Source organism: Haliaeetus albicilla, chromosome 13 (assembly GCF_947461875.1).
Source record: "Haliaeetus albicilla chromosome 13, bHalAlb1.1, whole genome shotgun sequence".
Classification (NCBI taxonomy): Eukaryota; Metazoa; Chordata; class Aves; order Accipitriformes; family Accipitridae; genus Haliaeetus; species Haliaeetus albicilla.
In genome coordinates, this window is record NC_091495.1 from 3301799 (window position 1) to 3328785 (window position 26987).

General features: G+C 41.9%; 1 protein-coding gene across 28 annotated transcripts in view; it reads left to right on the plus strand.

Moving 5' to 3' along the window:
• The first annotated feature begins 19364 nt into the window (after positions 1 to 19364).
• The window catches only part of NRXN1 (neurexin 1), a 715706-nt gene continuing 708083 nt past the window's right edge, over positions 19365 to 26987 (plus strand). For all 28 annotated transcript variants that reach the window (XM_069799889.1, XM_069799890.1, XM_069799901.1 and 25 more), the window contains exon 1: positions 19365 to 20240. In XM_069799889.1, the coding sequence (XP_069655990.1) occupies positions 19502 to 20240 (739 nt within the window). In that variant the 5' untranslated portion in view covers positions 19365 to 19501. The remainder of the gene's footprint in view (positions 20241 to 26987) is intronic.

The window sequence follows — 26987 nt, forward strand, 5'->3', positions numbered from 1 at the left end:
ATGAGCAATGCTGGTTTTTAAAATACAAATAATCTATGCAAATTGCCAGGGCCCTGAGGACACTGCCAGCCCTTACCAGTCCCAGGGCTCCCTAACACTAATAAAAAGGAAGTATTATCTATTTAGTGGAGCTATACATTTAAATGTGCTTTAAAATTTTACTAATAAAAAAAGATTTGCATGTTCTTCAATTTTTCCTTGAAGTAGCTGTGAGCTTCTCAACTGCATTCTAGGAATTCATGAAGAAAAAAATCTTATTCTGTAACTTTGGTTAAAATGATTAAATAAAGATTTTTTTTGTACAAGTTGATTGCCTGCTGGTCTGCAATGTTCATATGTAAAGTCTCTAAAGCTGATAATGTACTGAAAGTGTTATCTCTTAATGTGGATGCTGTAGCAAGGTAAGAGTCCACAGCTTAAATTATAGCAAAAAAGAATTTAAATTCATCAAGGCCAATAGATTTCATTCATGTGCTGTATACATTAAAGTGGAAAAAATCTTCAGATACTAAAAATACCTGTGTTTGATGCATGCCCAGGTACAGGGGTAATCTTAAAACAGGGCTGCTTTTTCTCAGAAACAGTGTGAAACTCCTTCTCTAATTATTTTTAATTTCTCTACAGAGATGGACAAAAACATTCACCTCAACTGATCTATTTGGCAAGAAGATAAGGCTTCAACTGATACTCGCATTCATTCTTATGAATGGTCAGTATGAAAAATGTATCAGCCTCCAGAAACCTTCCCAACTACCATTCTTTCAAGTCGTCTAGTGTTTGTAGTGCACACTATTCATGGTATGGGATAGGTCAGCTCTGGGGAGATGGCCAAGCTGCCACCATGGCAAAGGCACACGAGGGTTGCCCTCAATTTCTCCTCAATAAGCTTATCTTTCTTCATGAGCTGTACAGAGAGCCTAGGTTCTCAATTTAAGCAGACAAATTCTATGTGTAAACTAAATCAGTGCTAAAATTTCTGACAGTGCATTTTTTTTTTCTGATACCCAGCACTTTTCTTAGGTAAAATTAAACTTTATGCCGAGGCATAACACTCAGCCTATACGATGTGTATCTCTCGCCTCCTCCTTATTTCAACAGTCTTAAATAAGGCTTAAATATCGCATAATTCTTCTGTTTAACTCTCTGAATGGTGAAGAATTTCATGTTACACAAACATCCTGATGAAAACCTGCCCTGAAAAATATTGAAAGCAAGAAAGAGAATACAAAGAAAGCCAAAATTTCATATTTCACAGAAACTCCTAAGTGTTCAGAATTTGTTTTCGTTTTGCACTGAAACAAAATTGAATGCTTTTAATGTTTTCATAAAACTTTTCTATGCTAAAATGTCATATTCACAATAAAATCATCAGGTTTTAAAGTTCCTTCTCAGTTGGGTCACAGATAATCAGAGACTTTACAATCAAACAAGCCATTTTCACCTAAAAGCTTCCTAGAATTCAAGATTTCCACAATTTTTCAAGCTCAACAAATTAGCGTCTTTCCAGTGTATTTTATTAGAAAATTTTCAGTCAACTTCACGTGTAAATATTGGTGAAGTACATTGCTGAATTGTGTTCAAACAAATGCTAGAGAACATTCATTTTCATTATTCTCTTACCTCTACTCAAGAGATATATTGAGTACCACCAGTTCAATGTCAAGGTCCCAGAAATAGAAAGCAATATTTAATAAAAGGTAGAAGGGACATCATTTCTACCCTGGACTACCCTACAACTCTCAGTTACACAATAGGGGGGTGAAAGGGGCAGGAGGAGACTGAAGAGTATTATCAGTTTTCTCTTACGAGGATAGTCTATGGCTTTCTAAGTTTATATGGCCTGAAAGGCTAGAAAGATTTGATATAGACTGGATGCAAATTAATGTTTCAAAATGCAGAAAGTATCTGCAGCTATTCCATTATAAGGTGTGGCTTGACCCCAAGTACTGAATTTAGCCTCCCATCCATCACAGACTAATTATGTTTCCAGAAACAAGAAAGGATAATAATTCAACGTGATGTGCAAGGAAGTGACCATGTAACCGCCATTAACCTATGCATCACACTAAGTAATTGTCCTTAAGTCCTACCACCAATCCCAGCTTTAAAGTTTTGCTCACCTATTTCAATAAAATGTGCCACAGGAAAATATTTTGCCCTCCTACAAATGAGCATTTGTACTGACACCACAATCATGATATAATATGATGGTTATTATGTAACACAGCCATTGGTCAAACGGAGTAAATGGGGAAAAATGCCAGCATTTATGCAACAGAAATTTCTTGTCACAGCTTCACTTACATTCCCAGGGGACCCACACCTATATGCCATAAAGAATATTTATTAGACTGATTTACTCCATTACTGGTGCTCTACTATTAAATTCTTATATACCTTAATGATGGCAATGTATTGGGAATAATTTTATGAGGAAAATCAAAGAACACATAATCAAATCCAAGGCTGAAAAACTGTTCAAAAGAACATGTCACGTCTTCACAGACCACCATAAAGCAATGGAAATGCCCCTGAAATAGCTCAGGGACCTCTGGATCACACTCTTCAGCATGCTGTCTGTATGTCCTGTGCCAGCAGAGGTTCAATACCTTAACTCCAAAGATCTCTCCAGTAGAAGTTATTTACGTTAACTACTCAACTTTCAGCATGCCTTTCCTGAACTATATGAGGACACAGTAAAGTGAGGATGGAAGAAATTCACGGATCTCTTGGGAGGGACATTGAGAGCCCCTGACCACAGCCTTGACAGGTGTGCACAGGCCTTTTATAGCTGAGGATCATAATTTCAGTTTCTATTCGTAAAGACTCTCCTTTTAAAGATAATGCTTATTATTTTTCTATGCTTCTAAAAAAAAAACCATTTTCTGTTCGTTGGCTTCCTGGCAGCAACTAAAAGAGTTGGCAGGGTTTTCCCTGTGAGTGCACATAGGACCAAGACATAATCCTGTCTTTGACAATGTACTAATGAGTGAAAAATTCTTTCAAATGCAAAGAAGGGAGAATGGACGTATTAATAATCTTTAGGCTCTGTTACTGCAAACAGTAGCTGCCTGTTCCTAATTATGTAAGTAAAAACGTGCTACAACAGAAGAGTCTTTTCCCCAAATCCCCAAGTCAGTTGTTTGCTATGAGCAGAGCAGGATGAATACTGCAGGCAATATTTGCAGCTATGAATATATATTTTTAAAACATCAGTCCTGAATTCAGTTTTATTGATGTTCACAGCCTCTTCCACTTGCTTCACAGTAACACTGAAATCAGTATTTTTTGTGAAAATATTCATGTGACCAGCTTGAGTAACAAAAATCCCACAGGCTTGGAAAAAATGGCAAGTAATGAACATGCTATACTGTTTGCCGATACCTGATTTGATGTATAAAATAACGAATACATCATGCTCAAATCCACATCTGCTTGTGGACACTTTATAAATTTAAATAGGCTATACTTGTTTACTGAACAGGTCACTAAATGTCCGCATACAGGCTACAGTACAGCTACACAAGAATGAGACAGCAGAGAAAACGATGTCATACATCACTCAGTGGAGAACCTGCTGCTGATTAAGAGCCGTTGGAACATTTATGGAGAAAAAAAATCCCCAGCAAGGCTCATTAGCTCAGACATAGTGCTATGCTAACAGCTGGCACACAGCTGGCTAACTCTTGCATGAGCAGAACAGATGTACATCTATCTACAAAATGGTGCAGCAACATAACAACTATACTGGAAAGAAAGAAAACCCGTTGAAGGAAGTAGAAGAGACACACGCGTGTCCGGTGTTGGATGGAAAAGCTCTTTCTGAGTTCCCTACTGGAACAGAATGAAGGTCCTTTTAACTTGGCAGGCTGTCTTTCACAACAGCCAGGTTGAGATGCTTCAAAGGAAGACGGAAGAATTGCATACTACAACTATGGCAGGTAATCACGCCAATAAAACTGCTGAGGATGTTGTTGTATCTTGAAGTTTAGCAGTCCTTGAAAATGCGTTGGCAGTGACCATTATCAGCATTTTGTAATTTCTTCACCATTATATGAATATTCAAATTTTTCTGGAATTTTGCTTACTCTTTGGTGTCAGTAGCAACCTGTACAAATGCATTTCATAGTTTAATTATACACTGTGTGAAAAAGAATTTTTCCATACAGATTTGAATCAGCTTCTTTTCAGTTTCACAGAGTATCTTTCTCATTATATATGACAAGAAACAATAACTTCCAATCTATTCTCTTTTAGACTATTCTGTAGGTCTGAGGTTTGTTGGTGGGAGTGGTTTTTTGCTCATTTGTTTTTAAAGGGTTCACTCATATGTCTCTTCTTCATAAAGGAAACGTTGGTCTTTTCAGTTTTTGATGAGAGACCTTATGATGTCCCAGCATTGTCATTGATTCTCCTATCCTGTTCCTGAACCTGTCCTGAAATTTGACAATATTCTTTTTGAGATGGGTTGACAAACACTTCAGCAAACCTCTTAGATGAGGCCACGTAGTATTATAATATTGGTATTATGTTATTTCCCAGTATTGCTCTCCACTAAATCCTCTATCCATCCCAAAAATATTGCTCGCTTTTCTGAGCAGTGGATTGAGAAGGTACCTTCAGCTATATGTTCATAATTGTTCTCAGGTTTGTCATCTAAGTTGATAGTTAACCGTTCAACAATAAGGCAGAAAATTGTTAACACAGCTCCATGTTACACTCAGTCGATGTGCTTAATGTTATATCCTGTATTATGTCTATCTTTGAGTTTCAAAATGTTTTAACAACATATTTGTGTATATTCAAAAGAAAAGTTCAGATATTACTCAGAAGTACCTATCGCATCTATAGGTACACTTGTGGACTGAGATGAACGTTCAGCAAATCATATTGTATAAAAGTTACCATGTAAACCAACTAACTCGTTAAAATCCTAAAATACCAAAAATCTATATAAAATAGCAAACAAACATAATTAAACCTAGAAAAGAACAGGAGGAAGGAAACTCAGGGAAAAAAAGGCATTCTTAATAAAAGGTGAACATTTTTAGTGATTCACTTAACAGGAAAAAAACCCTAAGCTGTCTTGAAGGATTACTACTCGTATAATAGGACAGTTCAAGGGTGATTACAAGAAAGCTTTCCAAACAAGGCTTTTCCAAAGTGTAACAGGGAACTTAACAAGATCACTGTAAAATTTTTGATCTTCTTTAGTTCAAGCATATGAGAAAAAATTGGCCTTTGGGGCAAAACGCCATGATAACCTACTGGTTGTTATTCCTCATATCGAAGTGATTATCACTTTGTGGAGACTTGAAGCTTACTGTCTCCATCCAATAACAAATCTGTCATAAACCAAGAGAACCACATAAACAGATGGGATTTTACATTCCCTTCCTTCATCCCGCACCATGTCACAGTGAAGTCCATTTAATTCCGTGGGCTTTGGATCATACTCTTCCTAGACCTCTTTCATCTCAGTCTTCCTTTCCAAAATGCAGCCTTATATGGTCCGAACAGGTGCTCTATGACTTGTGCATCCCAAATAGCAAGTATCTGCTTCCAAATCTGAAGTGTTACAAAGCCAGGCAGCCCAGTTCTGGGAGTGGCATTTCTTTTTATGCCCCACAGAATTAGGATGCCAAAGGTTTTACACCCTGAACAGAGTAATTCACTCTATAAAGGAATGAATCATTACCCTGGCTTCTCAATACTTTTCATAAAATTTATGTTTGTTTTTGACAAACGTGTTTTATGGACAACTGTAAAATGTCTATGGGTAGCAGCTACAGAGCTTGCAACAGCAAAGAATTAAGTCACTGCTACCCCTGGAGTGCTAATGAGGTAAAAATGTGCTGAATGTTCATACTTTCATTGAAATACACATATTATGCTTGCTACAGGTGCACAATGCTAATTTGCTTTTTGGGCAAACTGTGCTCAATTTGCATAATTTTAACATCCTGAAACCTGCAAACATCAGGAAAATCTGTGTGTTTCTCTGCCTGTAGCATTAAGTCATTGAATACTCACGAATCAATATAAGCTCTCAGAATCAGGAGGGAAGCCCTGCTGGAGTCCTGCGTTAGCTAAATTATAGGATCAAAGCCTTGAGGTATACCAGCTCAGGTCTTTTGTCTATAACCAACATAACCATGGTAATTTCACTGTCTGCAGAACCAGAACTACTTTTTTTTGACCCAGCAATACTTCAAAATTGTCAATTACTAATGATCCGTCCACTTGGAAGGCATTGCTAGAAGCTTATCTGATAAATACAGAAGTCGAGCTAAACAATATCTTGTAGGCAGGTTGTGGAGTAATTTCTAGCTTCCAGTTTGCTTTAGCAATAATTGAACGTGATCCAGCCTATACATCTTTAAAATAAACGCGTGATATTTTTATCACTTCAACTTTTTATCATTTGTCAAGTTAAATGCTTCCATGTATGTTGAAATAACTTGAAATAAACATCATCAGCAGATGAAGACACCTTTCCAACGGTCACTACAGCCAAAGAAGTTTCTTGCTGAGAGGATGTATAAGGAACGTGATGTAAAATAATATGGAAAAAATGTGAATACACATCACCGAAACAGCACATTGCATCTATGACAACAGAGGACTATTAGGAGAGAATAGCTACTCATTAGTACTCACAGTTCAATCTGGGATCTTTAAAACCTTCTTCAGCTTATTATAGGTTGTTTTTGGGGTTACCTGGCTACAGAATGATAAAATTTTGTCTTACAATGCATGCAGCAAAACAAGAGTTTACCAAATCCATGAGAGAGACCTTGAGTCTGTTGTTAAAAATGTGCAGTATCTTGACCTTTTCTCCTGCCACTATGCAAGTCTCTGTGAAATCTCTGTTTCTCCTACTGCTTTGGTAGCTATGGTATTTTTGCACAAATGTACAGCTAAATCAAAAGCAGTAGTCGGCAAAGGCCGTGGTCACAAAATGGCTGGAAAGAACCACAGAGAAAGAGCAAGAGTAAAAAATAACTCTGTCTATTGAACACATCGGAGGATGGCAAAGAGTTGAAAAAGCAACAGGAAAAACAGAGTATGGATCAAGGATTACATGAAGCAAAGGCCAATTTGGCAGTATTAAAAACACAAATGCAATATACGTCCCGACATCAGAGAAGCACATTTCTTAGAAAGAGACACAAACTTTCCAGATCCTATAGAAAAGTTTGAATATTCATATGGTGTAGAAGGAGTAGTTGCCTGGGCTGAAAGAACAGGCTGTCCTGGATTCTGGCATTTTTTGGTGTTTGCAGGTGGCACTAGAAAGAACTATGGAGCTAGAGGCAAAGTGTTTGAATGCTGCTCAGGATTTGTTTATGGCAAATGCATTAACATGTTCAACACTGATTGCCTGGAACGTCAGACCAGAAACATCATTAGCATTGTGTTAGAAAAGCAATATATGACATTGCCTAGTCTGAACATTAAAGTGAGTAGATTTGGTGCTCAACAGAAGGGAAATAATATTATTATAAAATCTTTTGTGACTTTTCCCCTCCAACAGGACCACAAGAACAACATTCATTTATAGCAGTGGAAAGTTCAGCCTTTCCAGTCAAATTTGCCCTGGAAGCACCACGGGATCAGCCACGAAAAATCCTGCTGTGCCACAGACCGTGTGTGTCAACGAGGCACAGGAGAAGATACTGTCAGCAGCCACAGACAGTTGTCCCAACAGCTCCTGTCTACTCTCACAGTGTTTCTGACCTTGGCATGACCATAATACAACTAAACACAGATGTTTCTGCTTTTGGGCAGGATTGGCTTCTGTCTCCACTACGCATCCTGAGGAGTCCACTTTCTGTCTTCTTTGTTCCTTAGGGCTAGTGTAGACTGATAAGATGCCCAAGTATTTCCAATTTGTCCTAGACCTCATTACTTCTTTTTTGACCCCAGGCAAAATGCTCCATCATCAAGTAATTTTGAATTGTTTCCTTGTACCTACTTGCCTTTTGTTCGGTTTTTGCTCATCACCCTTCCTTTGCCCTCTTCTTTATTTCCAACAACAGCTCTTGGTTTTTAACTTTGGTTGCTTGCTTTTTTCTTACCACTTCACGTAGAGTATACTTCATCCCCAACCTGTCTCCTTTGCTGCCTTTCAATCTGTCTTTCATACAGGCCCTTTTCTTATTCCTACTTGCCTTCCCTAGTACTTTCTCCGGCACCGTGTTACAAACGCTTGAACTATTAAGAAGTAATGATAACGCTAAGGACTCTGAAGACAGATTGTGGGGACGAAACAAAAATAAACTGAACCAAGCTTCTAAACTAATAGTAATTAATACTGCAATTTCTGGAAAGGGCAACTCTCACTTCCCTTCATGAAAGGTTTTTTGAACTAGGCAACCCAACAATAAAGCTGCCCTGAAGTGTAAAAATACTAGCCATCTGGCATACTGCGGTATTCCCTTAGTGAATCTCTTCAGCAGGTGCATCATTTATGGTTTAAACACTGATGATCCCAACTACCTATCTGCAGCTTCATACCACAAATATTCCTCTGCTTTGATGCCTTAGTAATTCTCACCAGCATTAACAATTATAGCAATTTTTGAATCAGAGTATATCTTCTGATTACTAGGAAATTATACCCTTATGAAAAGTAATATATTTTTAGTATACTTGGCACACTTTTAGTACAGCTAAGTATCTGTAGAATACTTGAATTATAGCAAGTATACTCATTTTTCATAAGTGTAGAGTGACACATTATAAAACAAATTATTATAATCAGAGATTTTCTTGAAGCTATCAAAGGGCTTGATTCAAAATGGGACAAGTTCTTCCTAGTACCCTCAGCCCGCATTAGCGGTTAGTGGGAACTGAGGGCACTCAGCACCTTCAAGGGAAGTTCCCACATAAGACCCAATCCTGCAGCTGTGCAAGATGCAATTTCTTTGATTGCTTCTACTAATTTGCATACTACATCTATGATTTGGGCACACTGATAAATGACACTAAAATATCCTGTTGTTCTGCCAGCCTTACAGACTTGCTACACATTGTTTTTCAATTTGCGAGGTCTTTGGAAAAGAACTTCGTTTTTTACTCAGAGCCGTGACTACAGAGACTACCCAGAAGCTCTGCTAACACACAGGGGTCCTGAACACCCTGATTATATCTAGGCAGCTCTGTCATCCTAGCAAAGAGGATGAGGAAGGTGATGACTGATGATGATGAATGGATTGCATGGAAATTTATACAAATGACACACAAATGGCATTCATATAAATTCCACATAAATTACATCAATTACATATGAGTAGTGAGATTTTAAAAGAGTTATGGGAAATTATATGAGCAACATTTATGAAAGACTGTTAAATGTTAAGAGTTTTGAAAGAAATATTGAGCAAAATACTTCAGGCTTTAAAATAATCTCTCTTGGGGATTGCAACAAAATATTAATCCCACATCTGCTTACAGTGGGACTTCTTACACATTTCTTTCAAGCAAGTAATTCCACAGACAGTTATGGGATGACATGAGCTTCCAAGTTCTTTTTGGTGACTGTTGTCCACTCAATGACAACATGCAACAGTTTGTTGTTCTCTTCAATTCTCCTTCTCTAAAGGATTGCCTATACTTTGCTGCTTAAAACCTCTTTTAAGACATTAAAAAGCAAACATTTGAACTAAAGAAGGCTTAGCTATTCTAAATTGATTTAGTTCCTTACATTTTTTGCAATCAAAGGCATTGAGTTGCGCAGTATTTATGTGTATTATTCTTAAACTCAAATCTGCAAGGATGGCCTTGAGATGTATCTGCTGCATGCATAAATATTTGATATATGCTATGTCATGTTACCACATAAAGATTTGCAGAAAAGATTTGCAGAAAATAATCACTTTTTCGTGATATGAACATAGGGACTTCTTTTGAAATTAGTGAGATTATTAATATGAAAGGTACTCTTACAATTTTAAAAAAATCACAATATTGATGTTCATATCAATCCTACCAAACTCTTCTATAAAGAAAATTCTACAACAACCTTCTTATTAAGACAGTTAATACCAAACCAAACAAGCTTTGGAAGCCTGTTGATTTAACAGTTCTCTGTCTTACCATGCTTTGCCCAGTTGATTGATACAGGCTGTCAAATCCCAACATACATATTGAGAAGGACATTTTGTACCACTTCGACTTTCTTCATGGAGCTTCAGTGAGAAAACCATTGCTACTTTTGTCATATCATAATCTGTTCCAAAACCCATTGAAGATTCATCAACAGGGCTAGCTGATAAATGAGTTTCCGTACAGCTCAGAAGAGCTAATATGGGGTCTTTCATTATAAATTTCTCCTGGCGATGTGTACTGCTGTGCCCATCAGTCAAGCGTTGTGCACAACAGGAGTTAGAACTGGTATGTGTGAAAGTGTCCTGTGTCTTCAGCTCTGAGACTTAGAGCCATCAAACTATAGGTTTTTGTCACTACTGATGTCTTTTTAAATGCACTTTGAGGATTTTTGAGGTCTTGGTAGCTACTGTATTCTTCACGCTACATTTTCCTCTATGATGATTATGTTGTAGAAATATGATTATCTCCACACTCATCAAGTTGTCCTCTCGTTTAATGAAAAAAACCCACAGGTTGAATATACAACTCCTGATAAGTAATAAAACTTTTAATTCAATGTCTCCCACATATTTCATATATGTAGATACCATCTATATTTATGCTTTCAACTATTAAACAGGTCTGTTTTTCTTAGTGCTTTAAGCAATTCCCTGCAATGAAGCTACCAAGCCAAAAAAATGGCATCCACATTAATCTCTGAATCATCCCAAGATTTTAGTCTTAGGGATCAAATGGGGATCTTCAGCAAGATGTTACTTATTACTATTAAATTCTCTTGAACATGTTTCATGTTAAGTTTTCAATATTACAGTACACAAAGGAGCAGTTATGTCCAAGGAAAAACATGTGTAAGCCTTGAAATGATTTGTGCTCAGCTGAGATTTTGAACTTACCAAGAGTCCACAAAAGTCTTCCGATCCTCTGATATGCTTACACGTTATAGACCTATAACGTATACACACGTTACACCTATAACTATCTGAGTCTCCAATCTTCTCTTCATGACTAGAATATTATACCACTAAACACAGCCGATACCTTCTGAAAGAGCAGAAGACTTGGAAATATCATTAAATGCCAGTACTGGGTATAAGGTCAATAAATATTTTAAATCCTCATAAGTATGCTCTTTTACTTTATTATTCATCCATTCAGAATTGGTTTTAAGCAAGTTTTTAACACCTTAATCCTCCAAAGTTAGGTATAAGCTAGCTCCAAAAATGCATTATCTAGAGAAACTATCAAATGCTATCCACATGCAGTTAGTTGCGTCTCAGTTCCACTTTCTGAATTCAAACATACGTCTCAGTCAAATACCTCCAGCACTGTATTTGATTATTTGCTGCAATTCATTTTGTGGAACCATGCAGTTTTGTTTCTCTCTCTTTTACTTCAAGGGAAATTTTCTTCAATTAGTTTGAATTGAGCGAGTGAGGACCTATGTAACTTTCTGTCTTTCTTCCAAGACAGGTATCTTCTAATTTCTTCTTACTTTAGATTTACCCATACTTTCTTCACCGGCAGCTGACATTGCTCAGTAATATGGCAATTAACAGGCAGAAATTATACCTTTCTTCCTTGATATTTCTTTCAAGCTCACTGGCTGTATGCAGATAGAGACAATTGCATACCACTCCGTTAGGTCTGCTATACATCTATGTCATCCTGTCTGTTCTTCACTTTGGACCAAGTTCAAAAGGTATTCCTGAATTGTTCAAAAAAATGTTACTGGCTGTCCTCTAAAAAAACTTGTTATTCAAACATGCAAAGGGTCAGCTTTCTAGTGGGTCTGAAGCTCTTCTCAAGGGAAAGATGTCAGGCATATGTGGAGTGATTATAACCAGAAGAGAGCTTTGACATACCCCCAATATCTAACCACCCCATTATTGAACGTTACCCTGGACCACTTCAGCAAAGAAACAGGTTTTCTCTCTTTCAAATCTTTAAAACAGTTCCTGCTGTCTCTGTCCCAGAAATAACTTTCTCCCTTCTCCTATCTTTCTCATGTCTGCCCAGATAACCAGTGTTCTCTGGAAGCACCTTTAGTTTGATTTTAATTGTGGGTTTTGTTTGTTTTGTTGTTTTTTTTTTTTTCTCAGCAGAATCATTCTTATTTCTTCTGCACCTCCTTGACTGGTTGCTTCCTTTTTTATTAGCTCTGACAGCCATGCCAATTGCATGTGCGTGCCTCAGAGACAGCTCCAGCATTCACTTCAGCTTGCCAACAAATCTCTTATTTGAAATTACAACTGTTGGACAATTTCACATATGTACTTTTTAATGACTCAAAGGCACTTTGTTCTGACAATACACATCCCTCCAAAAGGTCTCAGACTTGCAAGTTGGATAATGTACTGCATTCTCTCTGACAGAAAATATGATTGGTTTGTTTCCAAGAATATCATTGCTGCTTTTATCTCTTTACTTTTCAAAATCTGCAAATATTTTGGTATAACACAGAACATTAATTTATGCGGAAGAAAGTCAGGTTTCTGTAAGGCCATGTGCTTCTTACAAGATATTCCATACATTTGTCAAGCTGAAAGACCTACAAAGAGAGATGGTTTGGAAATCACAAGGGGTTTTTTTTTCCTTCCTCTTTTTTTTTTTTTTTTGTGCTGCTTCAGAATGAATCAACTATGACACCATATGCTGCAACAATTGCTGAGAATGACAAAAGTAATACATTCTTCTAAAACTTAGCCAAAAACCAGCATTAAATTAAGGAAATTGTATTCTCCCTAAATCTCCCTGTACCTTCCTGGCTCACTTAACATCTCATTGCTTTATTTCTATGTAGGCTCTTGCCAGCCCTCCCCTCACTGTGGCAGGCTTCTTACTACAGATTTAGAGGAACGTGAACATCCCCTGGCTACTGCTGGAATAACTGAACTGTCCCTCAGTTTGAAGGCAGAAGAATCCTCCACCTGTGCCAGCACCTCCACAGAGGATTGGGCTTTGGCTTTGACACTCCCCGTCTAAGAGCGTAAGGAGCTTTACCATGCGTTCACCATGAGGATAATGAAAATAAGGCCACAGTTAGAAAATACTAGTTTTTACATTAGATACACACACACACACAAAATACTATCAGGTTACAATTTTGCTCCTTTAAAAATGTGTATCACTTATCATATTGCAGCCTACAATTTATATGCTTTTCACAGCAGAAGAGATATTTGCTCCTTGCTCTGTTTGCACGGGTCGAGTTACTAGAACTGTCAAGAGGAATTCTCTCTCTATTTGAAAATAACTGGATATGGATATCACCCGGCTGAACAAAAGGGATGTCTGATTATGCTGTAAGTACTGAAGATACGTTGCATATCTAGCAAGCTTTTATTCTGATTACTTAACATGTTGCTTGGTTACCTCATCAAACTTGTCATCTGTGAGGAAGCCTGTTTCATTAAAAAAAAAAAAAATCATAAGGCTAACTCCTCTGGGACTGCGGTGTGAGAATGGATTTTTTTTTTTTTTTTAACACTTATTTCTGAAGTTTCAGTTCAAAACTAAGTTGCTACATTCACACCCTGGACAACAAAAAGTATGGTTGCGCAGATGAATCTCAAAAAATTCTGGGATGCCCAATACTGGAGTGCTTTTGTGACTCTTGGTGTGACAAACATCACTCTGTATTTTCAAAAGTTGCCAGGACCTTGGCTAAGGCTACATGCAAATTGCTTCCAATCAATTCCTCACTTTTCGTAGGCCACGGAATACAAAGTTAGGAGGCCAATCGATAGACAAAACTGAGTACGTTTGGCATGATCAAATACTTTTCATGCAGCTAAACCCAAAGATCTTGAGAAGCCTTCAATCTCGCTTCAATTTTCAGGACATGGTTTAGTGGGCATGGTGGTGTTGGGTTGACGGTTGGACTCGATGATCTTAAAGGTCTTTTCCGACCTAAACAATTCTGTGATTCTATGGTTGTCTAATAGCTTGTGACCATTTGGAGGCAACCTACAGTCAGACAAGTTTAAACGCTACGCCAGAGAGCGGCCAGGCTTTCCCGAACGCTTCTCCTGCGGTTGTAGACCTAGACCTTGGGTGCGCTCCCATCGCAAGCCTACACCTCCGTCTGCCCACAGGCTGCGCAGAATCCGCCGAGCTTCAGTTCTGGGGAAGAAAATAACAACAACAACAAAAAGCAAACACATACACGAAAAAATAAACCCCAAAAACGTGCAAAGGAAGAGTTTTAGCTGGTGTTTCACCCCTGCAGCCATTACTCCCGTGCAACCCCCCCAGCAGCGAGCACGTCCATCAACCCCCTCCCCGGAGCACCCAACGCTCCCCCACCGTCCCCCGCGGAGGAGGTTGGAGGGGAAGCCGCGGAAAGGGGGGGTGTGGGCGTGGCGGGGCGTGGCCGGGCGTGGCCTGCAGCCAGCGCGGCACCGCCCCCGGCGGGCAGACGGGCGCGGCGGCGTCACGCGGCGGCGCCGCCCCCCCCCCTTCCCTCCCCTCCGCGCTCCCGGCGGCCGCCCCCGCCCGCCGCCACCGCGCACCCGCAGCAGCGCCCGCTCCGTCGGCTGAGCGGCAGAGGCAGCCCCGGGCAGGCAGCTCCGCGCCTGCCCCGCGTCCGTTCCGCGGTATTTCCTTCCCCCCCCCCCCACCCGCGCAGGTAAGGAGAGTCCGCAGGGGAAGGGAGGGAGGGGGGGCGCGGAAGAACGAGGTTGGCTTTGCCGCGGTGGAGGAGGAGGAAGAGGAGGAGGAGGAGGAAGGAGGAGGTGCGAGAGGCTGGTGGGTTTGCGTGCGGCGTTGTGGAGAGGTAGATGGCGAGGAAGAGGAGATGGTGGAGCGGAGGGAGAAGTTAAAGGTTGGCTGCGGTAATTTATTATCCCTCGCAAAGGCGGAGAGGAGGAGGAGGAGGAGGGGAGGGGGGTCTGGGGGACTTAAGGAATAAAATTCACCTACTGCATGTTTTCCCTGGCGTGAGGTGCCCCGGTGAAACGCGAAGCCGGGGCAGCGAGGGGAAGGAATATCGCAATATTGTTGTTATTTCTCAGCGGCGGGGTGGCAGAGGCGAGGGGGTTTGTGCAGGAAGTGCATTGATAATTTGGGACATTTTCTGTTGTGAGCCAGAAGAAAGAGGGCACCCGGCTTCCTTGTATGTGTTTGAAACTGTTCGGGTTCCTGCTGATGGTAGGCATTTTCGAAGGGGTAGAAATCGTATCATAAGCATATTAAAATAAATACATCTGCAGACCGGGAGGGTAGCAACATCGATCATTCCAGCCGCTTAGGAAAGAATTTGGTTCTAGAAATTACGTAGAAATGAAAGGAAAAGATTAACGATGCTGTTAAGTCTGCTTTTGAATTAGAGCGCTTCTCCCTTTGGCTGCAGCAAGGTTGTTTTTCAGATCCTTTTATTTCATTCGGTAATTTGTGAACTCTCTGGTCTTCCCCGCACCCAGAGACAATGCTGTGTATTTTATACAATAAGGATTCCGCCAAGGATTGTGCCTGCCAACCGACCTGGCATTAATTAAGGATTTATTGACCTATGGGTGTCTCTCTCTCTCTCTTTTTCTAATTTGAAAAGGCTCAATCGGGGCACCTGTGACTAAATCATAATTTTTGAGGGGAAAAAAAAATGGTTGTAGAGGGGTGGGGGAAGCATATTAATTCATTGGTGAGGCACTGAATGCGATAGCTACATTTATGTTGGTTTGTGTATATTTCTCACTACATACATGTGTATACACCTATATGTTGCTGGGAGGGATGTCTGGTACTTAAGAGCCCATTTGAGAGAGATATATATTAATAAATTGTCCTCTTCCGAGAATGAAAGTGTCCCTCAGCTTTGGAAATGACTAAACAAGACTGTGCTGTTTATTGACAGGGTGTGAATGATATCGGCAGGGATAAATAAGCAATTATTTTGTTTGTTTGGGGTTTTTTTTTGGGGGGGGGTGTTCTTTCCTCTTTCTTTTTCAGTCTTTCCATCTCTCTTTTTTTCCTTTTTTTCCCTGCTTTCTTTTTTTTTCTCTTTTCCCTTTCTCTTTCTCTCTCCTGCTGCTGTGTGTGTGTGTGTGTGTGTGTGAGCGGGGAAGGCGGGCGCCGCAGCCGGCGGGCAGGGATGCTCTCGGGGTGGGATCCCCGCTCGGCGGCTCTCCGCGGACACCTGTGGGGATCGCGCTGGCACACACGCTCACACTCACACGCGTGTCCTTGCCCGGCTCCCCCCCCCCCCCCCCCCCCGCCTCCCCGCTCCCCCCACGGTCTCCGGGCACCCTCCCACCCGTGCACCCCATGCACAGTGGCAGACCCCTTCCTTCCCTCCTTCCTCCCCCCCCCCCCTCCCCACGCAAGGATTGCCGGCGCCCTGCGCTCACGCAACCGCGACGCCCGCCCCCCCCCCCCCCCCCCCGCCGCGTACCTTGCTCCCCTCCGTGCGGCCCCCGCGCCCCCCCCCCCTCCCCCGTCCCCACGGCACCTCACGCCTTTCCCCCCCTGTCCACCGCTTCCCCCGAGTGACCAGCCCAGCCCTAGCTCCCCGGTAACCTTCGTGAACACACACACGCACCCCCCGCACCTCTTCCCCACGCATCCCCCCCCCCCCCCCCCCGCACCCCGGACCCTCCCTCCCCCAAGTCATTTCTCACACCACCCCCCCGGCCACGCAACGCCGTGTCTCCCAGCAGCACCCGGCTCTCCGCACCCCTCCGCCTCAGCGGGACCCCCTCGCCCACCCGCAACTCCCCCCCCCCCCCCATCCCCGGTGCACCCACACGGGCTCTCCCACTCGTGTCCAAACCCTTACACCGGTGCGGAGGCTGCGGGCCGCGGGGGACACCCTACCACCACCACTAACCCAACTCCCTGGGCGCAGCGGCGGGGCCGTTCGTTCCTGCGGGGAACCGGGGACCGGGGTGCGGGAAGCGGGGACCGGAGTGCGGGGAACCGGGGACCGGCCGCCGCCGCCGCCGCCCCGTCGGGCCGCGGAGGGCGGAGCTGTTCTTGGTGCTGAAACCGGAGCGGCGGCTCGGCGCGGTGCCGCAAGCCAGAGTCGCCCCTGGCCGCAATCCCAGCCGTACCCCCCCGCCAAAAAAAAAACCCAAACCCCCCAAATCCCCCAAAAGGGGTTACCGGGTCCCTGGAGGAGCTGGGGGGGGCTGTCCCGCGTTTTGCAGAGGAGCTGTTGGAAATCTCTCGGCCGGTAGCGGTATTGGGAGAGGTGGTTCTTGCTGGGGCGGGGGGGGGGGCTTCTAGGGCACGGGGCTGGGGCTGGGGGGGGAAAGCCGGGGGTTCTGTGCTGCCCGGTGCTGCCTGGGCATGACTGGCCTCCGCCCGCTGCGAAGTTTGGGGCTTCTCCTTGCCTCTCTTTTGCTGCTTTTGCCCACCTCGCGTGTGACAAATAGTAAAAATAAACGTGTTGACGTTTGGAGGAATGAAATGAAATATAAAGAGAGAGTAGGAGGTGACTTAGCAGCTCTGAACGTGTCAGGTGCAGGAAGCTGAGGTGTGTGCCTGTTTTAAAGCAGGTTTTGCCCTGGCAGGCTCGTCTCTGCCCCCTCTCCCCACGCACAGACAGACAGACACACAGACCAGACCAGCAAAGGGCTTGGCGGCAGCTCTGGACATGATATTCTGCCTGCCTGAGTGCTGCTGGCTAAGAAATGGGAGGGAGGTGATGGGGAAGTGGTGGGTGAGGGAGGTGTTGGAGATCCTCTCCTCCATCAGGAGAGATCTGCTAATACACACCTTCCAGAAAAGATACAGCGGCTTGGGGGAGAAAAGCAGAGAGGGGAGCCTCTCTGCTGAAATGCTTTGAATGCAGAGACCTCTTCAGAGGAAGAGAGTGAACTGTGGCATATATATTATTTTTAAAATGAGGAGTTGTCCTCTTAAATAAGGGCAGCTGAGTAAACATACATAAAATACTGCAACCCATTTCAGAGGACTAACACCTGGGATTAGCTGATCTGCATTGTGAATAATGTCAACATCAGAGCTGGCTTGAATTGGATTTTCCCTGCCATAACAGAGAGTATCAGCAGCAAAAGAAACCAGGTGGCAGAGAAAAATGCGGTTTGAAATTTTCAAAAAGCCTTCTAAGAAACCATTGCAATTCTTCCTCACCCCGTGAAAATAAACCAGTAGGTGTGCCGCGTACAGTGAAGCCTGCCAGTTCCTGCTGGGAGCTCCATCCACTTTATATGGTTTTGAGCTGTATTGGAAAGAGCTAGAACTGGGCTTGGTAGCATCGTCTGCATGAATAGGACCCTGTAGCTTCACAGGTGCTGATATTTCCTTAAATAAATTACAATAAAACAAATTGTAGACTAAACACCACCTTTTCTTTTGAACATCGTCCTTGTAATAATAAAATGTGCTACTAAAATATTTGAAAGTTTTGGAAAGGTAAGTAATTTATGTATAGATTATACCATAAAAATGTAATCTAGTATAAGCATATGCATTAAGATTTAGGTTTAGCGCTGCAAGTTATGATATCTCAGTAACTCCAGAATTACAGCAGCAGTTCATTTTCCTAACGTCAAACAGCAGCTGAAATGAAAAAACTAATCACAAATGTCCACTATTGATCAACTTTATGATTGGACGTGTTATTAGTCGTCATTTCTTATTATTCTGTTTCAATTCCTTGCAGATTAGAAACAAAAACAATAGAGGAAAATCACCCCCCTGGATCTTAGCCTTGGCCTTTTGCAAGCAAACAGAAGAGGAGCTGTCAGGCTTTGCATGTCAAGTAGCCACTCGGCTGTTTGACAGCTTCTGGGTTTCAACCCCATTGGGATTGAGGCAGCTCAGGAAACCACGAGCGATGAGTCCTGTCGTCTGCTGACGCTGCTCTAGCACCATGGCAGACAGTCCGTGATCTGACAAGAGGATCCGTCCTAGGGAGGCAGCGCTGGGATCGGTAATTGGCTTCCTGGGAAACTACAGCTGGCGGAGAGGATGTAAAAAGAGGCGCGCACGTGCCGGGATATTGCTACAGTCTTGCCGAGCTGGTGGATCCGCTTGGAGGAGGGTTTTGCCACCGATCTTGGTTTTTCTCCCGGTTTGGTAATGTTGGCTTTGGGGAAAATTTCTGCTGACTCACCCGCCCCTGGACACCTTTTGCGAAGCCCGGCCGACCAGTGAAGAGACCCCAACGGCGCCTTCCCCCAACCGCGGGTCCCCTCCGGCGACTCCCGACCCCATCCCGCGCCCGACCCCGTCCCGTGGGGCACTCACAGCCCCCCGCCCCGGGGAGTCCCCTGCAGCGACCCCCGCTCCCGGGGCGGGGGTGAGCGCGTCCGAACCTCCCAGCGCGGCCGGTGCCCGGCAAGATTTTACCCTGTCTGCCACCGGGGCCCCAGCGCCGCCCCCCGCCGGCCCTGCCGCCCCGCTCGCCCGCCCCAGGCCGCGCAGGATGGGGGCGGCGCTGGTGCGGCACGGGGGCTGCCTGCTGCTCTGGCTGGCCCTGCTGCTGGGCTGCTGGGCCGAGCTGGGCAGCGGGCTGGAGTTCCCGGGGGCGGAGGGCCAGTGGACCCGTTTCCCCAAGTGGAACGCCTGCTGCGAGAGCGAGATGAGCTTCAACATGAAGACGCGCAGCTCCAGCGGGCTGGTGCTCTACTTCGACGACGAGGGCTTCTGCGACTTCCTGGAGCTCATCCTCACCCAGGGCGGGCGGCTGCAGCTCAGCTTCTCCATCTTCTGCGCCGAGCCCGCCACCCTGCTCTCCGACACGGCGGTCAACGACAACCTCTGGCACGCCGTCGTCATCCGCCGCCACTTCAAGAACACGACCCTGATCATCGACCGGGCCGAGGCCAAGTGGGTGGAGGTGAAGTCCAAGCGGCGGGACATGACTGTCTTCAGCGGCCTCTTCTTAGGGGGGCTCCCGCCAGAGCTGCGGTCGGCGACGCTAAAGCTGACGCTCTCCTCTGTCAAGGACCGGGAGCCCTTCAAGGGCTGGATAACAGACGTCCGAGTCAACTACACGCAGGCGTCGCCGGTGGAGAGCCAGGAGGTGCGGCTGGACGACGAGCAGAGCCGCCTGTGCGCCAGGGAGGACGTCTGCCTCAACGGGGGTGTCTGCTCCGTGCTCAACGACCAGGCCGTCTGCGACTGCTCCCAAACAGGCTTTCGGGGGAAGGACTGCAGCGAAGGTAAGGTGCCATTCAGCTCGCCCCACCACCCCCCTCCCCATCGCTCCACGGAGGGGACGGGTAGGAGGCCAGGCCTGCATGGAGTTTCATCTGTATGAGTGGATCTCCCTCCCTCCCTCCTTCCCTCCCTCCCTCCTTTTCTCCCTCTCCGCCGCGTCCCCGGCTCCCCTCTTCTCCGCCTTCCCTTCCCTGCCCTCCACGTGTCTCTGTGGCCGACCATGGTTGCCATCACTCTTCTGCTCTCTGCGAGGCTGGGCGAGAGGAGGAAGAGGAGGAGGAGGAGGTTATTTGGGCATCTTCCAGAGGCGGGGTGCGATTTGGGGTTGTCCCGGGCAAAGGAAAGACGGGTCCCGGGTACCGGCTGTCACCCGGTTGGGAGGGGGTGGCCGGCATCACGCTTGGCTGGAGTCGAGGGAGGAGACGGGCACGCTTGTCACAAGCAGCTGGTGGCAATTAATTTCGGGAGCAGGGAAAGTGACGCTGGGGAGAATTTTACTGGATTAAGTGCCTGGGTTTATTTTTGTAGGGCAGGGGAGACCCAGAGTCCACTTTGTATTTGATATTTGCCTCTGCTATGTCGTTGAAACAAAATCAGTGATTTATCTGTGAATTCCTTAAATTGTTGCCGGGGAGGAGGGGGATTAAACGGAGGATTATGTTTTTTCACGAATGTGAACGGTACTGCTTTGCAACGTATTTAGCAATTCACCGTGCCAGTCAGACAGGGAGAATACAAAAGAACAAGGGGGAAGTACATGCTCCAAGACCACAAAATTACTGAATAGTTTTACCAAGGAAGAGGGAGCTTAGAAAAACAGCAGTTTCCTGAATCCCATCTACAGATAAATCACTGGGTAAAACATGATTCATATTCAGTGCCCATTGTTTTTGGCGAATGGAAGGAGTGTGAACATTTACTTTGCAGATGCATGTAGGACTCTTTTTTTATTATTATTTTGCTAGTAAATGTACCATTGCTTGCAGCTCCTTAAGCATAGAAATTACTTATGTTGTGTACCTAGAACAGGACATAAAGGTATAGGAGTGAAATAAGAGCAAATGTATCAAGGGAAAATATAATCTTCATGTCAAAATTGTAGAGCAAAGACCTAAGTTTAGAATGTAAAAGGTAAACATAAACAGGGTATTATCAAGGCCAAATGAAGATCTTCACTGAGTGGCTGCATGACATTTATGGCTGAATAATCTGCCTTTAGCATTTCTATCAGATTTCACTCATTATAAGAAAGAAAACATCATTTGTGACTGTGCTTTATTATGTAACACCTTCTGTCCTTAGTGTCAATACTCAAAACACTACAGTCATTCTGCATCCTTTTTAATTTATCAGCTGTTTATCTCTCATCTGCCATTCGTAAAAGAAAAAATTCAAACCCTATTAGCGTTTTAAAATAATTTTTAATAAGTAAACAGCAAACTATAGTTTCAGAAAATAAGACGTTTGTACTTTCAATAGCACATAGTCCCAGAAACAGTAAAATGAAGTATTTTTTATATTAGGTAAGATCATATCAATGGATTTAGTATTTGGATGTAAATTTTTAATATGTGGTACTACATAATATATAGGTGTATGTAAAATATTGCATTGTCTTAGCATCTTTGAGTTAGGCCCTATTATAAACCAGAAAGAAAATTATGAGGTGTAGCAGCTTGGTTAAAGCAACAATGGCCATGTATATATTATTATATATTTATAGGCCCTTTATATTAAAACATAGTTTGTTTATTTGAAGTTATTTTGAACATGTGCATGTAATATCAGTCAGAGAAAATTTTATCTTTACATAATAAGTGCAATAGCTATTTTTAAGGAACATTTTTATTTTGGGATGTTATTTAAATACATATATATGTTTATATATATTAAAAATTGTATAGAGCTTGTAAGAAGAGGAGACTCAAAATAATATTTAGAATCCCCCAAATTTAGGGTAAAATGCTGGCTTCATTCAAGTACTGGTGGTTTTACAATTGGTCTCAGTGAGATCAAGATTCCCCTCGCGTGTCCTTTGACCACTAAGGAGCCTTATAAAATAATAACAAGACTTATAATTTTAGTATACTCTCTCAAGAGACGATCATTAAGTATTCAGATTCTGATTTCGTTTGAAACAGGAGGCAACATTTCCACTGATAGCAGTATAAATGGAACTAGTCCTACAGTTTATATCTGTTGATTGAGAAAAGCTAGTAACTGAAATTCCCATCAGTCAGGTTTTGATGAAGGGTTAGTAGCTACTCATACGTGCTACCAAAGATATTGAACTGTTTTATAAATGATTTAATATTCTAAGAAATAGAAAAGGCAGAAGGACAAGTAAAACCCATTATGTCTGCCAAGAAAGAAACCCTGGCTATTGTTTAGTTCTTTATAGCCAACATAGAAATGATGCTGTTGAGTTTTGATCTTTTGTTCCTAGAATGTGTAAATTTCCCACAAACCTTCGTAAGAGGTTGCCATTGCTGAAGGATGGAGGATCATCTCTGACTGCAATGATCTGGAGGCATCTTTTGAGTTTTCACTCTTTCTCTTGTTTTGCTTTTTGACTAAAAATGGTTTAGATGGGGAAAATCCCCAAATTTCCATTTTTATCTGAAATTGTAACCACATGTCCTAGTTAATACCTTTTCTGTAAAGGTGAAGGATGGTAATTAAATTCTATTTTCCTTGGATTTTTTTTATAATTTTTTTTTTTTTTTTTTTGGCTTGGATTTAGTGTGCTGCTTCATCTCTGCAGTCTGGTCAGACAGAGTCCTACAGCATAATGAGGACTTTAGGAATCACCACCAGCACAGAAAACCTTTCCAAAATTTTCTATCCTGACTTGCACATTTGAGAGAGAGAAATAATTGATTTAGAGTCAAAGTTTCAAGCCTTAGGATGCAATTTTTAATAGAACTTAAGTTATAGCCAGGAAAAAATCCGGTATGGTTCTTTTGGGTTTGTTGTTTTGGGGTTTTTTTTCAGATTTTTCATTTTTGCAAATCTCAGTAATTTTTTTCTGAGGTAAGATTTTCTTATAAGAATGAAGTTTAACCAAGTTTGTTTGTTTTGGAAAACCCATAGTAATATAAGTCATTCCCAGTAGATTTAACTGTTCTCGTACCTGTCTAAATCAGGAGTAGCTTCATTTATGTTGTCTGAACTACACCAGTGTAAGAACAGTGTAAGCTAGAAAAGAGTCAGATTTATTGCATTCAGCAATGCCCTTTGTTTGAATAGGATCTAAACTCTCTTCAGTGGGAGCTTTGGCATGAATCACAGAAAAAGGACTGGAGTTCTGCTTGAGTACCAAGGGTGTGTAGTCCACAGCACAGAAGGATATGATCTGTAGCAGTTCTGTTGTCGAAGAGTCCATGTGCTTATGAGTAAAGACAGTACAAGAGCCTTCTAAGGGAGAAAAGAAAAATCTCTATTTGGTACTGAAACAGGCAAGGGAATATTATTTCACATAATGATAGTTATTCAGTAGAAGGAAAAAATACACAAAATTATAATAAATTTTGCTAGGAATAAGACTAACATTAAAATAAACCCTGATTGCCATATCAATTTTCTGATAATTTTTTGACATACATCACAATCTTCTATTCAGTGAAAATTATATTATTCCCTGAAATGACTCAAATTGGTATGGCTTGATTCTATGACAGGGAGAGCTGTTCATTAAAAAGATTGATCTTTAAAATCAGATTTTTAGTCAATTAAGGCAGGGTCCTAGAAGGTAGGGAGAATATGTGATTCATATCAGTGAGCCTCCATATTCCTCCTCTCATTTTGCGCCTTACATTAAAATTTCAGAACAAAAGACCTATTTTAAATTAATAACATAGTGACCCTCTGGATTTACACAAATACATACATATATAATTTTCCTTTCATCCTCATTTATATAAAAATAACCTTGTCCTGCATCTTGTCTGAGAAAATAGGCAGATATTTCCTCCTTCTGAAGGAGGAAATAAAACCCACAGAACACACTTTGATTTGGGAGCAGTTTCTCACTGACCCTGGCTTCTTGTCACTTCATGCCCTTCTGCTTTCCTATATCTGTAACTGCTTGAAAAAATTGCATACAGGATAATTTATCTTTTTAAAATATAGCTTGCCTACTTGCCTCAATATTAGCGTGTTATAGAGACAATTAGTCTGTGAATTCAAAGTATTCCTGTTTAGGACATGTTTTGTTTTAACTGTTCTACTGAGTTTCTGTTTTGTGAGAAAAATGAGGACTGTTCGTGCAGCTGTTCACTGTAAGAGATATTCTTCCTTGTCAGATATTCAGAAGTTGATGCCAGCTATGGTTTGAACTGTGAAAGTGATTTTTTTTTATTTTTTTTTTTTTAAGGAAGTGAATTCCAGATGTCTCAGGCTAGCCAGCATTTAGATTTGTTTGTTTGGGTTCTGAATATATTACATCAATCTTTGTTGTGCATATTTGCTTCTTCATGTTAACTTTTCAAAAAGTCATCCAATATTTATATATTTTTGAAATTTTTCACATTTTAAGTCATTTAATTCTCTTATGCCTTGAATAAAACATATAAACATATCTTGGCATTAATTACCTTTTGCAAGATATGTGTTTGAGTGCAAAGAGATGGTGTTGAACTCAGTGCCTGTAGTCAACACAGAGTGGCCACCATGGTCTTTATCCTTCTTGAACAGTTAGCTGAATATACTTGGGGCTAGTAAATACTGTGAGCAAAACTTTCTTTTTGATTTACACTTCAGAATCTTTATCTACAATACGCATCTCTATTACATGATCTCTATTTCTTCTGCATGCTGAATTTCTTGTCAGTGCCAATGGCCCCTGGGGTGATGTTGATTTAGGAGGAGGGCTAGAAATCCACTAGAGATTACACTAAGGTTCTGTTGTATTTACCAATTATTTGATTAATTTAACAATAAGTGTTTTAATTTTATTTAATATTTTTAAACAGTGACTTTGTTGTCAGAGTAGAATCTTGAGGGCAGATAATCAAATCATCCCAAAGACTTTCAAAACTGTGTTAAATCTGGGCCCTTCACATTTAGTTGTACGAAACCAGAATCCTTATGTCAGTTTAAAGCAGAACTTTGCATCGTTTTCCTAATACAATTTGATACATTATTTTGTTTACCAGGATTCAGCATTATAGGATATTGATTTCAATATCTGCCTCGTGTAAAATCACAGCGATTTAAATACGGTGTCACTGGGAATTAGGAATTGGCAGTCTGTTTTATATTATCTTCTAAGAAGACTACTTGTTGAATATTGCTAGTCCTTCCAATATGCTGATATTGAAATACTTCCAAAAGACCACTTACGCATATAGCATACATCTTAGTACCCCAGATCAATAATATTTTATATAGTGAGGTTGTTGCTTCCCTTTGTGCCTAGCTGAGATGCAGGGTCCATGTTAATGTTAAGTCTGTGTTGCAAATTATAGAATGCCAATATGCTAGAAGAATTTACATCTAGCAGCATAGGACCTTGTGTCAGATTGGTCTTATTAATTCAGAATTTCAAAATTGTATAATAAAATTGTCTATATTTTAATGTAATTACACTTCAAGGCTTACAGGCATTTTGGACCACTGTACTTGATCTTTTTTCTCAGCTGCAGGTTGGCTCCCTAGGAGTCTTTTAACAGTAGATGCTAGCCAAGGAGTTGTGGGAAAACATTTGGATTACAGAACATATAATTTTATCCCATCATCATTACCTAGGTGATGGATAGGAATGGAGAAACAGGCTAGCAAGTAAAACCAGTTTGTAATAGAAATAGCTTTACGTAGAGGCTAACATTAACGTATGCAGCTTTGAGGTTTTATGCTTCTTTTAATAAACATATCGAAATTGGTTGGTAATTTAAAACAAAAAGGTTCATCCATCTCTCTTGTTGAAATTAATATGATGTTTTGTCTTCCAGAAAGCTTGGTGTTCCTTTCAGAAAACATGAAACCATACCAGCTTCTGGAAAAATACTTTGTCCAGTTTATTGCGCTGTAGTTGAAAATTGTATACACTTATAAACACACAATTTTACAGAAGAGTGAAGGGCATTCTGAGGTGTTGCATACCATGTTGTACCTGAGGAGTAAACTTTAAAGACCAAAGTATACTTCTTTCAGGGAATGATTTGGAATGTAACAAACATACCTTTAACTGTGTTGTTATACGTAGAATTGACTAGGAAAGCCAGGGTACGTAATACTTTGATGTCTTTAGTTAGTTCTACGCTGACCAGGGATCATATTTTAATCTTTTACAAAATAATTTAGGTTTTTCCCACAAAGATGCGCACACTGTCAAATGACGCTTTCTCCTTCTGTACTGTGGTGATGGTATCTGAGAGTATCACAAGCACTTTACCAGCCTGGATTATATTGTCATATATGTAGAACTCAATCTTTCAGCTCAGGTTCTCTTCTGCCAAACTAAAAAGTAGCTGTATGTGGTGGGTTCCGGCTAATCTCTAGCTGTTCTCCTGGATCTTGGTCTACTCAGTAGAGCCAATAAGCACTTCAATGCACAAAATACCTGTAGTAACTAATGAATGAAGTAGGAAAAAGCACAAACTTCTCCTGTTTGGTTTCTCCATCTGTAAAGTTAAACTAATGACACTCCATACAGGATTTTTGGTAGGATTTTCTTCCTGACCATCAGGTACCTGAAAGATCAGAATTTCTATTAGGGATCTAGTAGGGGAAGTCAAGACTTGAAGCTC